Source organism: Ostrea edulis, chromosome 8 (genome assembly GCF_947568905.1).
Source record: "Ostrea edulis chromosome 8, xbOstEdul1.1, whole genome shotgun sequence".
In the NCBI taxonomy this organism is placed as follows: domain Eukaryota; kingdom Metazoa; phylum Mollusca; class Bivalvia; order Ostreida; family Ostreidae; genus Ostrea; species Ostrea edulis.
Window position 1 is genome coordinate 27,730,383 of NC_079171.1, and position 15,220 is coordinate 27,745,602.

Genomic DNA, 15,220 nt, shown 5'->3' on the forward strand with positions numbered 1-15,220 from the left:
TTATAGTTACAATAAGGGGACTCCATGTTCCTATCCCTGGAGGGTTAAGGTAAGTACCAAGGAAATTATTGCAGTATACACACCAACATCTCCAGTAAGAACGGCAAAGAGACACTTTTGGAAATCGAAATAAAGAAACCAAGAAATGCATTAAGACTTGTTTGTTGTATTCATGAAAAGTATCACATCTTAACGTGCCGTACAGATACCCACAAACCGGTACTTAAATAAAGGTATCTACATACAGGTTCCCATGTAAAGGTACCCACATTAAGGTATCCATTTATTTAAATGTTCTTACATACAGGTGCCTAAATACTGGTACCCACTAACAGGTACCAAGAAAACGTACCTAAAGACAGGTAGACACATACAGATATCCAAAGATAGGTATCCACAAGTACCCACTTAAAGGTACCTTCATACAGGTACTAAGATACTGGTGCCCCATATATAATGTTAGGTATGTAATATTGGATGTGTAGATATGTATATAGATATCCATATGTATCAATATATATCAGTATTCAATCATGCTTTTATATTTCAAAGATGTCGGACACACCAGTTTCGAAGACGTTGAGGGGCCTGCAGGGAGGTGGGACGACAGAGCTCTGGCCAGTTTCACCAGAACTGTTTAGGGAAGAGGTAAATATCAAGGATATGGTGTTCTCCTTAACCCTTTCTCTACCGGCACATTTTAGAGGTTTTTAAAGACTAAATGACAGTATTTTTAAATCGATTTAAATCTGCATGGATCACGATTTGGGGTAGGCATATGACATGTAATTTTGTTAGGAATTGGACAGGGAACAATTTCTTATAAAATTTGTCAATGTATCCCATGACCTCAAATAGGTCTACGGGGTCAAAGGTCATATAAGTGCACATTTTTGCAATCTTTTTTCTCTGAAATATATATATTACGACCCCTCTCACTAGATTAGAGTCAAAAATAAGAAATTCTAAATGTTTGAGCTAATGTGCCTTTTAATATACTACAAAAAGAACAAAATCAAACTAATCAATTTTATTGACAAACAATTATTTTTGGTTGCTAAGTAACAACACTCATAGTACAATTTTGACCATAATTTGCCTTTCTGCATCCATTCGACACAATTTAAACGTAATTACAATCCATGATGACTAGTAAATGTCACATTATTTTAAAAATATAATCTTTAAATAGATCTTAATCATTTTAAAAGGTTTTTAACAAAAAATATGATGAAGAGAATTAAGGTCAAAGGTCATCAAATGGAAACTTCGTACTTTATATACTTGTCCATCATTTTCTAATAATATGACGTTTTGCCATTATGTTCCATTAAATAGAATAAGTATTGCAACATTAAAACAAAGATCTTTCAATTATTGTTAATCTAAAAATAATCTATTTTTTTATTCAATTATATTTGGTTGCTAAGCAACAACACCTTATCAAATGTTATCAAAAAGTACTAACCATTTTTCCTCTCCAAGTTCAACATATACGAATGTTCAAGTACTTACTTTCAATCACTATATTTAAATGTACTTGCATCATATTTAACAAAAATGTTCTTATATTCAACCTCTTGAAACCTATTTCTAGACATAATTCTTGATAATGAGTTGTTCCGACATGGGCATGCGTTGACCAATATCTGTCTATCGACTGGAACTTCACAGCAGGCGTGTATAAGATAATGCACAAAAATCTGGAAAAAAAGTATTTCTTAATACTTAGTCCTAAATACTAATGTATTGTCAAAGCTTTTGAATACTCAATTGGCTCTGTAAATGTTTTTGATAATCAAGGCCCTCTGAAAAGTATGCATTTAATTACTTATGAAATTTTATCAGAGGTAATTGTAGTACACATTTAATAAATGAGTTACATCCACAGCCAGATTAATTTTGGTAAAGGTAATCTTTTTACTATGCATTTTATTATTCTTTTTAAACTGGAAATCACTGCCACAATATCGGTTTTTAAAACTTGTAATACCTGTACAGTTCCTCTTCAGTGAGAGGCTGCAAACTTCCTTGGGAAGTATATGGCAACCCTTCCACCTAGATATGACCATCTCAGCATAATGGTTGGTGGCAACACAGATGGAGAAAACCAAATCTTCTGTCAAAGACAGCTTCATAAAATCTGCAGTTCTCCGAATAATAGGGTCCCATATCTGAAAGAAAATTGCAAATAAAATCAGTATTGGCCACCATACCTTAAAACGTGTCATACCTTATAATTAGAAACTAATTAGAAATTGTTTTGTCTCATTTTGTATGTATACGATCCCTAGTTATGCAACAACAACAAAAAAAAAAAAACACAAACAAAAAAACAGTAAAATGGTACACACATATCAGTGTACCATAATGCCATGATTCCAATTGTGAATGTATGATCTGGATTTATTTGAATGTTAATCAAATTTATACTGATTTAACCCTATATTCAACCTCAAAGAGTCATACCAACTGAAAGCCAGGTTGTCACCCCGAATGAAATGCCACAGTTCTGGGATCAGGTGTTCCTGTGTCCTCCACATCAGCATCCTTCCAATGCATGTCTGGATTTGCCAGTAGACTGTCGCTAGCGGATGATACCTGGGAACTTCTCACTAAATATTGGGGTGTCAATACCCTTTTTAAAGAAGAACATTACGAATTGTTGGTTTATGTTTAAAAAGCAAAATCTAAGTTTCACGGTAGCATGGAACAGTTTCGCACTTAAATTTATTTACTCAAATTTATTTAAAGATAAGGTAAGGGATTGCATACATGCGTTAGAAATGAATCGAATATTTTATTATACATTGCGAGAGTAGCAGAGTGGGTAATGAAAAGAAAAAAAATATGTATTATGTAGGTATCTGCATTATGCCTAGCATATATTATACACGAGGGCAAATACTGAAGAAATTCAGGTTAAAACCTACAGGGTCCAGCGAAAATACTGAAACTCTGAGGGAAAGTGAATGAACCCAGATATAAAAGTTGAATTGAATTGCTTCTTAATGGCACCCAGTGTCTAAATCCCCTTGCATGGTACTCTGATGGGCTGTGGATTTAGTCGAAATTAGAGAAAATCTAGGCAAGAAGGGGATTGATTGATTGATGTTTACTGCTAAACTCAACAATTTTTCAGTTATCTGGTGGCACCCAGTTTTTTTTATTGGTGGAAGAGAGAACCCAGATACCTAGGGAGAGACCACCGATCTTTCGAAAGTAAATTGGGAAAACTTTCTCACTTACCGGCGCGAACGGGATTCGAACCCGCGCCGACAGAGGTGAGAGGCCGTGTGATTTTGAGCGCAATGCTCTAACCACTCGGCCACGGAGGAGGCCGGCAAGAAGGGGTCACGTGCCCATCAGCTCATAGCATACAAGTACCAGCATGCATGGATCACATGTAATTTATGGTCATAAAGCTATTAAGTGTATATAAAATACATGCATTTGGATAAAAGAGAAATCAATATGATTTTTCATTAGCCTGTCATAATTAGACTTTGATTGATGTTAATCCACCCCCATTTTGGCCCAAACACACATTTTTTTTATATTTCTGTTACAGAATAAAGAAAATAATTCAAATTTTGATAATAAATTCTAACATTACAATAATGCAAAGTGTGTTTTCCTAACAGATAGTGTTTTCTTTTCATAGAAAGATAATTTCTTTTATAAACATGGAAAAACCTTGGAAAATAGCCTTCTCACCAGCGGTCGTGAATGCCCAGACTGATTAAAACCACCCCATCCCATTATACACTAAATACACCCCCTTCTTACACTCGCGCGTCAGGTAAGGAGATAATTCTGTGGAAAAGGGGGGGGGGGGTGGATGTTAATCAAACTGCCGGACCCGGACAGGGTGTTATTCACTTGGTTTAGGTATCATAAAATATAAATATTTTCTTTCATGAAACGACAAATCATGGCATCAAATCGCGGTTAGTTAATCGTGAATTTTTCATAACATGACAAAACCGCAATTTTTTTTCCTTTTTAGTCGGCCTATGTGGCTACATCAACTTACATGTACGTATTTATACTGAATGCATGATCGTTTGAGTCATCCTGCATCAGGAGATCCAGGGCATCTTCTTCTTCTGACATCAGGTCGTTTTAAAGATGTAAAATACAAGCGTTCGCTGTGACAGTCACGGTGAAGCTGTGTTGTTTTCGTTGAAACGGAAACACGTGTGTTCTCCGTGCACATTTTCAGAAAATCCCGCGAGGCCCGCGATCCGGATCACGGAAAAATAAAAGTATACAGGCTATATATAGGCGAACTTCTTTTTTGTTTTCTTTCTTTGGCAGAGAAAAAAATTATTACTATTCCGAACAAATATAACGTTTATATCTGAATTTGAAGTACTTTATATATCTTTTTTTAAATTCAATCTGCCGATGTAACATTCTCAATAGGTGTTTTATGAAGTTGCATATAGGTTGTGCAACTGTTATAAACCAATATTGGTTTTATGCTTTTTAAAAAAAGCAGAGATACCTGGCTGATTATTTCATACATGTATGTATGTTGTTTTAGTGTATCAACAGGTACTGAATTTACTAAAAGAGGGCAATACAAATAGTTTTCACTACTTATTGTGCGACGCACGTCGATTGCTGAACTAGCGACGTCGATTTGTCGCTAATTTTTAAGAAAACCGCGCAGCATGTCCCAATTTCATTTTATCGTAATATAAAAACTACCGAGAATTATAATATGAGTAAGGGTCCATCAAAGAGAACATTTCCTCTACTTTTACAGGATGTATTTACTTTTCCCTATTTCCATATATAAATATAGATAAAACGCCGATCTGTTTAAACATTGAGAAATAAAATCGTAAAACAACGTATATGTGCAAAACATTGCTATTTTCTTATAACTTTGCCAGGCATTAAAAATAATTTTTATATGTACTGAAAGCAGGGAATATATGCTTTTCAAAAATATAAAAAATATTGCATTCATAGGGAAAATAAAAAAATCATAGCGAGGGGGGAAATGGCCTTGCGACAAAGCGTTGCGTCATATTTAGACGAAGTCATCTTTCATTTTAAATGCTTTTTTTAATTTAATGGCTTTATTTATTCAATTGATTTTTGCATAGTTAAAAAATATAGAAAATTTCCAAAAATATGATATATAAAACATATATATTACGTCCGTAGTTTCAAAGATTTATAGACACTCCTTTTGCGTAGCCCTGTTTTTACGCGTTATCGGTCATATTGACCGATACGGTAGAGAGAGGGTTAAATGATATCTGACATACTTTGATGAATATTCATATATGCCCCTACATGCAAGGACATATAAAGGTACCTACAATTTGGTACCCACATCAAGGTACCTACATACAGGTACCCACATACAGCTACTTTCATAGAGGTTCCTAAAACAGGCATACACATACATGTACCCAAATACTAGTACCTGCATACATGTACCCACATACAGATACCTATCTTCAGTAACCATTGAATTTATTTCATATGTTGCAGGATGATGAAAGAGCAGATCAGGGTGGGAAGGAGGAGAAGATGGAGGAGGAGCGGGAGAAGGAGGTCCGGGAGGAGAAGAGCAGGGGGAAGGAGGAGAGGGAAGGGGAGATGGAGAGGGAGGAGGAGGATGAAGAAACAATGGTAAATATCAATGATACAGTGGTCTCTTTAAATCCCCTCCGAGATACTTTAATGAATATTCATATAGAGACCTACTTGCAAGGACATCTAAAGGTACCTACATAGAGGTATCCACATACAGCTACGTTCATACAGGTGTCTACACACAGGTACCCACATACGGATACCTGTTTGCAATAACCCTTAAAATAATTTCAGAATGCACGTCTAAACGAGGAGGAAGAGGCAGTTGTGAGTGAGGCGGTAGAGCGGATCCGTTCACACCTGACGGTTAATCCTTAGTTCGAGGTAACATTATTTCAACAATTTAGCTGTTGAGGAGGCCAACTGTGTTATCTATCTATCTATCTGTTCATCTATTTATTTATCTCTAATATTCAGTTTCCAGTATTGGAGGGATGGGAACTGAATCCTGAAAATCCAAACCTCTACAGGATGAAGCCCAAGGCGTACCAAATCACCAAACGACACCTACCAGATCATATCCGAAGGGTCAGGGTAAGGAAGATAACATTTTATCCTTCACATGCTCAATTATTTAATTTGAATTTCTCATAGAAGTTTTGAGATTGACCTCTGTTTACAAACTTATTTCTTTCAGAGAAGTGGAGTCTCCATTGAGAAACATTTTAGCGGCCTGATGATACATACAAATGGAATATTTAAATAGTATGAAGAAGTTTTCCTGAAATTTAGTTGATGGAACTCTAATTTCTCTACATTCATTATTTGGTTCATGGTTGGCTGCTTTCTTTGGTGAAATTGAATGAGGCATCCAGTCTAGAAATCAACACATCCGACAAATCTACACTAACTGCTTTGACGACTTCTGGTAAAATCTCCAACACATTAAGAGACGTACTACACCAAGAAAGTTTACTAAGGTTATCAACGGTTCAAATGATACATGACTTCGTGAATTGGATATCCAATCCGTGAAACATCTCATCAGAGAAAGAAATGCAGATCCTCAGATGCAAGAGGTTAATTGAAGAAAAATCCTGCATTCAAACATGTCCCAGTACATTTAATGTATATAACTTTTATGTGTTTTACAACAATTTACAGATGCCCTGGACTACCCCTCCAACTTCGCCACACAGAGTACTTGGCCTAAGATTCTGTAATGCATGATTCAAGAAATGAAGGGATAGTAGAAATAGTGTGAGGTTTGTGTTGTTTTGTTCTTGTTGTGTAATCTATAATTGTTATGTTTGGGATATTTGTGAATGCTGCGGATCAAACAACAAAAACAAGAGGTACTGTGAGCAATGCTCACTAAGAATACCCCCCGCTTACCCCAATCTCCCAAAGGGTGTTGGTAATAGGTATAAACTACCTCTTTTTCTGAGTGTAAAAAACAAATGGCATGACAAACCGAACCATATTGCTACTTCGATGTCCAGTGCGCGTGACCTTTGACCTTTTGACCCCAAAATCAATAGGGAACATCTTCATCCCATTGGTAGTCCATATGTATGATATGGTGACTGTAGGTGGAAAGGATAACGCTTTAGAGCCCGGAAACCATATTGCTACTTTGATGTCCAGTGTGCTTGACCTTAAACCTTTTGACCCCAAAATCGATAGGGAACATCTTCATCCCATGGGTAGTCCATATGTATGATATGGTGATTGTAGGTGGAAAGGATAACGCTTTAGAGCCCGACTTCGATGTCCAGTGTGCGTGACCTTTGGACCCCAAAATCGATAGGGAACATCTTCATCCCATGGGTAGTCCATATGTATGATATGGTGATTGTAGGTAGAAAGGATAACGCTTTAGAGCCCGGAAACCATATTGCTACTTCGATGTCCAGTGTGCGTGACCTTTGGACCCCAAAATCGATAGGGAACATCTTCATCCCATGGGTAGTCCATTAGCTGCAATAATGTAGCCCTATCCAATTTTTTTTTTATTCTGACGTTTTCGGGATAGGGCTACAATTCCATAGGATCTCCGTAATGGTGCAAAATAATTTTATGAATAACCGATAATAAACTCTGTGTATTAGTCCCAAATGTTGTTTACACCAAAAGGAGTACCAACTTTGTGCTCAGGCATGTCTAATAAAGGTGTTTTTCATTAAATATAATGTACAGCGCAAAATTCTTCATCTGCTCCGCCATGCTTGTTATCGCGAGATCTCGTAGGTGGATCTAATGAAAAGCCTAAACATTGACAATCAGCGCGAAAATGTAGTTACCCGAGCCACTTCGACAAAGAAAGGAAAATCATATTGTTGCAGAAAGAATTTACACTCTGCTGTTCGGTTTTTAACTTGATATTAAATTCAAACCTTTTCAATACCGACGAAATAGCTTTCGCCTCCATACTTGTCCATTGATGTAAATACTACCTTATATGGCATATGCAAATGACTTGACAACCGGAAGTTGAAACTTCAGTACATCAAACATGGCGCACAAATATGAATCGAGAAATTGGAATTTATCGAAATTGTTGAAAACGGTAGAATAGAGCCTCACAAATCTAAAGTTGCAGGTTGTAAATTTATATATTGACTAAGAAACATAGAATATCATTTTATTTACGTAAAGAAAGTCAGGAAATGTTTAGAATGAGCGCAAATGTTGCGGGAGTGAATCACTCCCGCATTTGCACCATTACGGAGATCCTAAGGAGTTGTAGCCCTCTCCCAAAAAAAAAAAAAAAAAAAAAAAAATCAGAGAGGGCTACATTATTGCAGCTAGTAGTCCATATGTATGATATGGTGATTGTAGGTAGAAAGGATAACGCTTTAGAGCCCGGAAACCATATTGCTACTTCGATGTCCAGTGCGCTTGACCTTTGACCCCAAAATCGATAGGGAACATCTTCATCCCATGGGTAGTCCATATGTATGATATGGTGACTGTAGGTGGAAAGAATAACGCTTTAGAGCCCAGAAACCATATTGCTACTTCGATGTCCAGTGCGCTTGACCTTTGACCTTTTGACCCCAAAATCGATAGGGAACATCTTCATCCCATGGGTAGTCCATGGGTAGTCCATATGTATGATATGGTGACTGTAGGTGGAAAGGGTAACGCTTTAGAGCCCGGAAACCATATTGCTACTTCGATGTCCAGTGCGCTTGACCTTTGACCCCAAAATCGATAGGGAACATCTTCATCCCATGGGTAGTCCATATGTATGATATGGTGACTGTAGGTGGAAAGAATAACGCTTTAGAGCCCAGAAACCATATTGCTACTTCGATGTCCAGTGCGCTTGACCTTTGACCTTTTGACCCCAAAATCGATAGGGAACATCTTCATCCCATGGGTAGTCCATGGGTAGTCCATATGTATGATATGGTGACTGTAGGTGGAAAGGGTAACGCTTTAGAGCCCGGAAACCATATTGCTACTTCGATGTCCAGTGCGCTTGACCTTTGACCCCAAAATCGATAGGGAACATCTTCATCCCATGGGTAGTCCATATGTTTGATATGGTGACGGTAGGTGAAAAGGGTAATGCTTTAGAGCCCGGAAACCATTACGTCTACAGACGGACGGACAGACAGAAGGACAACCCGATTCCAGTATACCCCCCCCCCCCCCCCACAACTTGTTGCGGGGGGGTATAATAATTCCGTTATGAAATGATTGGAGGTCGATGGGAATCATCATCTTGCTCTTTTATCTACAAGGAAGATTTGTAATGGCGAGGAAATATGTTATGACTATGGAGAGGAAAACCTGACATGGAGAAGAAAGCTGAATTTAAAGAAATATTATTACCCCACCGGCCCCACCCAAAATCTCTACCCCAGGAATCTTAAAATTTACAATTTTTGTAGAGGTCTTCTTACAATACACTATGCATTTGGTATTACTTAAAGATGTGCGATTGTGGAGGACATTTTTGAAAAATCGTCAATTTAAGACAGTTGTTGCTCAGGTCCCAGGGGATGCAGGAGTCCGACATTTAAAACTGATGCCCATTTACCCCAAAGATGCTTCATACCAAATTTGAAAGGAATTGAAATAGTCCTTATCAAGACGTTAAAAATGTTCTATTGTTCGCACATTTATTAACTGACCAATTTTGCCCCTCGTTGATACCAAGACCCCTTTCCCTGGGATCAACAAATTTACAGTTTTTGTAAAGGACTATCTGTTCTTTCTAAATATCCATTTAGATTCAATTCAATAGCACAAAAGAACATGTTCTTAAAGTATTTTACACATAAACGCTATACACCAATTTTGTCAGAACCTTTACCCATTGCATCCTAACATTTACAATTTTGGTAAAGAGATTCCTACTCTACATCGCTGCATTTATCTTTTTCTTACACATGCGCTGTTGTAGATATGAAAATCGTTGAAAATTGATGATTTTTGGAAATTTTACCCCGCCTTAAGACCCCAGGGGTACAAAAGAACTGAAATCTACAACTTATCAATTTATGCCCCTTTGTCTCAAATATGCTTCATACCAAAACTGAAAAGAGTTGGGATTGCAGTTAAAAATGTTCATTTGTGAACGGACGACAACCAATTCGAATTTTTCACCGGAGTTTCCTCAGCAAAGTCCGCTTTTAGTCTTAACACACATTATAATAAACTTTTCACAACAGGATTTTAGCCTATATGGATAAAAGAGTTCAGTGTCAGATAACAATGTATAATAAACTTAGAAGTATACTAGCAATATTGGACTGTAATGAAAAGATTGATAGACCGACAACATCAGTAAATACTTTAGCGTGTACACAAACTCCGTGTTACAAAGCTACAGTGCGAGTATTAAAACGTTTGCTTTTGTTGATGAGTTGTGGGTAAAACTTGACAGGAACGTATACAATCCTTGTCAACAAATCCCTCAACATATTGGAAGACGTTGAATACAGTTTAGACAGTGACAATGGTGACAGAAGTAATTGTTTTAGTGTAAATATGGTTTATTTCATAAGTACTGTTAATTATTCATTTTATAAATTTGATTGAAACAATGGTTGGATCTTCACTTTTCCTTGTCAATGATACACAGTGTTGTACAGGGTTGCTGTGCTGGCTTTTCTGTTACTCGCCTGCTCTATACAAACAGCTGAGTTAATACCTGTTGATAGATTCTGATAACAAACCAATTAAATTATGTTTAAAATAAGCAGTGACGGTCATTCAGTAACTGCATGAAATTCCTTCGAATTTGGGGCTTTAAGGAACGAGATCAAAACCTTTGTTTCAAGAACTCAAAGACAATGGCACACAACCACATGTGCCTACATTTCCACCTAAGTCACAATATTACACAAGTACATAAATCATCTTCCGCCTACAGAAGTATTCAGATTACTACTCGCCGACATACATGTTGTTAATCATCTCAAGTAAATCAAGAAAAAAAGGTAATAGAGCAAACCAGACGGTTCTGTGTACGGTGCATGGAAACGAACAGCAGACCTCTATTATACTGTGGAACTTCGTGTCTCCAGATTATTTGCCGATGTACAAGTTGTTTTTCATCTCATAATTAAATTCAGAAGAATAAAGGTTATGTGTACGATGTATGGAAACAATTTTATTCTTATACTGTGTAACTTTGTCTCAATACGTTGATTCAGTATTCGTTGCTTCATATTTATACGTGATCCTCACAATGTGTGATAAGTGATTTACAAAATCAAAATAGCTCACACTAAATATTTGTCGATGTAACAGAGAAGTTGTAATTCGCCGACATGCATTGTACTGTTTCACTCAATCCGCTAACCTGTCCATTATACAATTTGAGGAATTCGGTTACTGCCATGAAATATCGAGAGAGACTGCTACAAGAACCCAGAGTAGTACAAGTGGCGGGAATGTGCACGTCTCTTATATAACCTTCAGCGGTCATTACAAGATTACATTGACATCGCCCTCGTGTAAAATGTACAGAGCTGAATTAAATAGGCATTAAATCCTACTTACTCACACACTAATATAACATCCAAATAATACCGACTCGCAAAATTCCCCACATTCATTTCCTCTTAAAATGTATGCCTTAGTATATCGCTTAAAGAAAAATATCCCCCAATAATGCAGAGAGTTTTTCTCCCTCATCATTAGACCCTCTCGCAGAATAATATTGCTTGTATCAGCATCGGCTGGTATCGTATTTCAGGCTGCCAGACTGGCATTCTGACAGAAGGTTCCCTGAGGGGGATCAATCAGTCAAAATTATGTTTCCGTGTTAAGTTAACATTTGAAAATGTAAGGTTTTACCTAAGCTGGTAAATACAATTTACAATGTGCAATTAAATTTTTATTTCGAGCGCACAAAGTCGAGGAATAGGCGTAAAGCGGAAATTTCAATTCCATTCGGATAAATTTCAATTTACACAAAAGTGAAACGTACTATTCATATGTACATTGTCAAATTCGTATTTTTTGTTACATAGAGTGTCTGCGCACATCTTTGCAGACAAGTAGTGTATAAGTATTACAAACGCATTTTAATTCTTCCTATCGTGATTAGTCAAGCCTCAGGCTGAATAACTGGTAATGATAGTGAACGCCCAGTCCACGAATATGACCTTGTACGACCCTATATCTTTGTTTGTTAGGAATATTAGTTCGTGCGAAGGGTTACAATATGACAAGGGCGGTTAATTCCCTTGGAATTATCATGATTTCTAATAAATTCCGCGGTGAAATATGCACCTCTAGGTACAGTGTTTAAAATTATAAAACTTTGCAGGAATTTAAGATATTCGCATAAAAATGGTTTCATTAGTAAGGAAAGAATAGCTAATTATAATTTTTTTAATGTGTGTTACTGTGAAAGGTGCAGCTTTGGAAATTGTTGTCCAATGCCAACAACAACAGAATGTGTTTGCTGTCAAGAAATTGAAAAAGTGAAATATCTCTTCAGCAATGAATATGATGAAGGAGGTACATGCATTAAATGCATAACTGAGCAGCCGGGATTTAGTCCTGCATGCCTAAATGTCTATGTTCTGCAGATTGCCTATTTCCAATATAAACAGTAGTACAGAGAAGAAATTCCAGATACTTCTCAGTAAGTTTCTACAGCTACACATTAATAAAATAATACTTTTTAGACTTGCATGTTAGTGACACTTTTTGACTTAATGTATGTGTTGTAACTTTCAGGATGTACAGATATGTTGCTTACAGACAACTAGCACGGTGGGATTGGGGCTATTTGGGACAGAAAGTGAGAGTAGTGTTACCTTCCTGTGCTGTGAACTGTATAAGAAACACTTTTCCTAGTGACTCTGGATCTTATACAGGATTCAAACCTAAAAAATTATGTGTGTAAATAGCTTTTACACTAGATTATGTCTTTAACATATGAATAAAATGTCTATGTCAGATATATGTACCTGATCATCTTCATTTTGAGCATGATAATTTAATCCAGTACTATAACTATAAAATGTCTTAAAATTCTCATTCTCATGCATTGGAGCAGGATGGCTCATCAACACTGTCATATAAATCTGATTCAATGACGTTGGCATATCTCGAAATCGTTTCCTGTATTGCCACTTGTTTCTCTGGCTTTTCATATGCACTTGCAAGGGGTGGTGGTACATCTTCAAGGTCCAGGACACTTGAATGCATGGGTTTTTCCTCTGCTAAGGTGACAGCTACATCCATTAATTGACCAATGTATTCTGTAACAAAATATCAGCATTCTTATAGTAATAAAAATATCAAAATTTTAAATGAACAATCAAATTTGAAATTAAAATTTACCATAGGTGCAGTCAACTTTAATTTTTCGGACGGAATATTCTCCTTTCTTGTATTTAGGGAATACAACATCAAAATACAACATCAAATCGCTTTGTTCCGTCCTTAGTGGTGGCCTGCCTGATCACGCATTACATTTTCATTAAAGTGCAATGCCGCGAGTACTATACTGCAATAAAAATATTTACAGATAATAATGATATGAATACTAGATCTGGTCTTTAGAAGAAGAAAAAACCCAACTTAAAATGATTTCACAGATTTTTCATATCGCTAACCGTGAGTACATTCCATGAAATGAGAAGCCAATCATTTTGGGGGCAAAATGATTGATAACAGAATGAAAGCCCTCAAGGGAGGCAGTTTGTGACCCTGGTGACAGTTTTGGAACATCTTTTTTCATTTGTTTGGATGTGACAATATCTGCTAAACGTTCTGCCACTTTACTCCCTGTTAAAAAAAGTAACCATAATTTGTTACAAGTAATATAAACAGATATTTTTTTTCAGTAATGTCATATGTTATGGCATGTAGTCACATTATATATGGTTTGTATATTTACCTGGCTGCAGTCACTTCTTTTTGCGCGCACTCTCTTCCAATGGGCCATGGGCACACTGTATAAATGTCACCATCATGTTCATGGATGTTTTGAACATGGTTGATCACAGATTCCCATTTCTCCAGCATAAGTTGCCCATTCCCACTTGGTGTTGAAGCTTCTGACCAGTACATGTGGTTACATAGACTTTTTATCCACGCCATGAGTCTCTCACATTCCTTCTCCTTGGAAAGGGCAAGAAGTTTCTTCTTCAGGCCTAACATGGATTAAATTACAGGGATCAAAATCCAGATACATTTAATGAAAACAATATTGTCAATACATCTGTGTCAAAATTATGTAGCTTTTACTATGGGTACAACTCAATGATTTACAACATACCTTTTACAACATGCCACACATCAAAGTGGTGTACTGAATTTGGCATTTCTTCTCTCACATACTTCACAATCTGTACGTGACGATCAGTAACAATCTCTTTGATTTTTAATTCTTGGCTTTTGATAAAGTTAACTGATCGAACCAAACCTTCCTTCTCCATATGGTAACTGCTTTTAACTTCGTTACTCTGAATATAAAGTTTTCAAAGAGTAGATACAACCATAAAAATACAAAATCATATTTCTAAATTAAATGTAATATTTAATACTGACCTGTACTAATTCAACATGAACAATGTTGGACTTGGATCTTGTCCAAGTCCAACATGACGTAGCTACCATATTTTCCTGAATGGCCCGGTGTGTCAGCTCTACCATCACCGACCAAGACTAGAGATTTATCCTTTTCCTTCATTCTTTGAAAGTATTTCTCCTGGAAGGTTTTCCACACAGAACAAATGGAAGGATGAAGATAGTATTTCTGGGGTTGAAAGAAAGTGTTGGTGCTTATAGTAATATCATTCATTTGCTCCATGAATCGAATTGTCTTCGATGGAAGTAAACCTTTATTGATAAAAAATATTGATTAAAACCTCAAAGTTAAGGGATGTTTTTTTCATTCAACTGGTTGTAATATCATATTCATGAATTAACCTTACCAGTGAAAAGCAATGCAGCAGAAAAAATAAGATTCTCTGCTGGGATGGAACCTATCATTGGCTGACTGTCCCAGATCCTGTGAAAATTACATACTTCACACGTCTGTTCAATTTTGATCATGGAGCCAAATACTTATTTTATTTCGAACAAGGTCCCTGATGAACAGGATGGGCAGAATTGGAAAAGTGCTAATAAATGTGACTCAAAAACAATACATTTTCTTTCTATCCATGGATGTGTCCTG

At 36.6% G+C, this 15,220-nt stretch overlaps 1 protein-coding gene and 2 long non-coding RNA genes across 3 annotated transcripts; 1 reads left to right on the forward strand and 2 right to left on the reverse strand.

The window, feature by feature from the left end:
- Positions 1 to 1,015: 1,015 nt before the first annotated feature.
- Positions 1,016 to 2,456, reverse strand: LOC130049516 (uncharacterized). The gene is made up of 2 exons (XR_008798058.1): positions 1,994 to 2,456; positions 1,016 to 1,703 (listed from the first exon to the last, which is right to left on the reverse strand). It is a non-coding gene; the product is annotated as an uncharacterized LOC130049516 (long non-coding RNA).
- A 9,753-nt stretch (positions 2,457 to 12,209) lies between these two features.
- LOC130049515 (uncharacterized) lies at positions 12,210 to 12,994 on the forward strand. Its single transcript, XR_008798057.1, has 3 exons — positions 12,210 to 12,321; positions 12,440 to 12,673; positions 12,769 to 12,994. It is a non-coding gene; the product is annotated as an uncharacterized LOC130049515 (long non-coding RNA).
- An 80-nt stretch (positions 12,995 to 13,074) lies between these two features.
- Positions 13,075 to 14,594, reverse strand: LOC130049657 (uncharacterized). Its single transcript, XM_056147540.1, has 3 exons — positions 14,318 to 14,594; positions 14,007 to 14,192; positions 13,075 to 13,295 (listed from the first exon to the last, which is right to left on the reverse strand). The coding sequence occupies exons 1-3, from the start codon at positions 14,475 to 14,477 to the stop codon at positions 13,075 to 13,077; spliced, it is 567 nt and encodes a 188-aa protein (XP_056003515.1). The 5' UTR covers positions 14,478 to 14,594.
- Between the last annotated feature and the right edge of the window lie 626 nt (positions 14,595 to 15,220).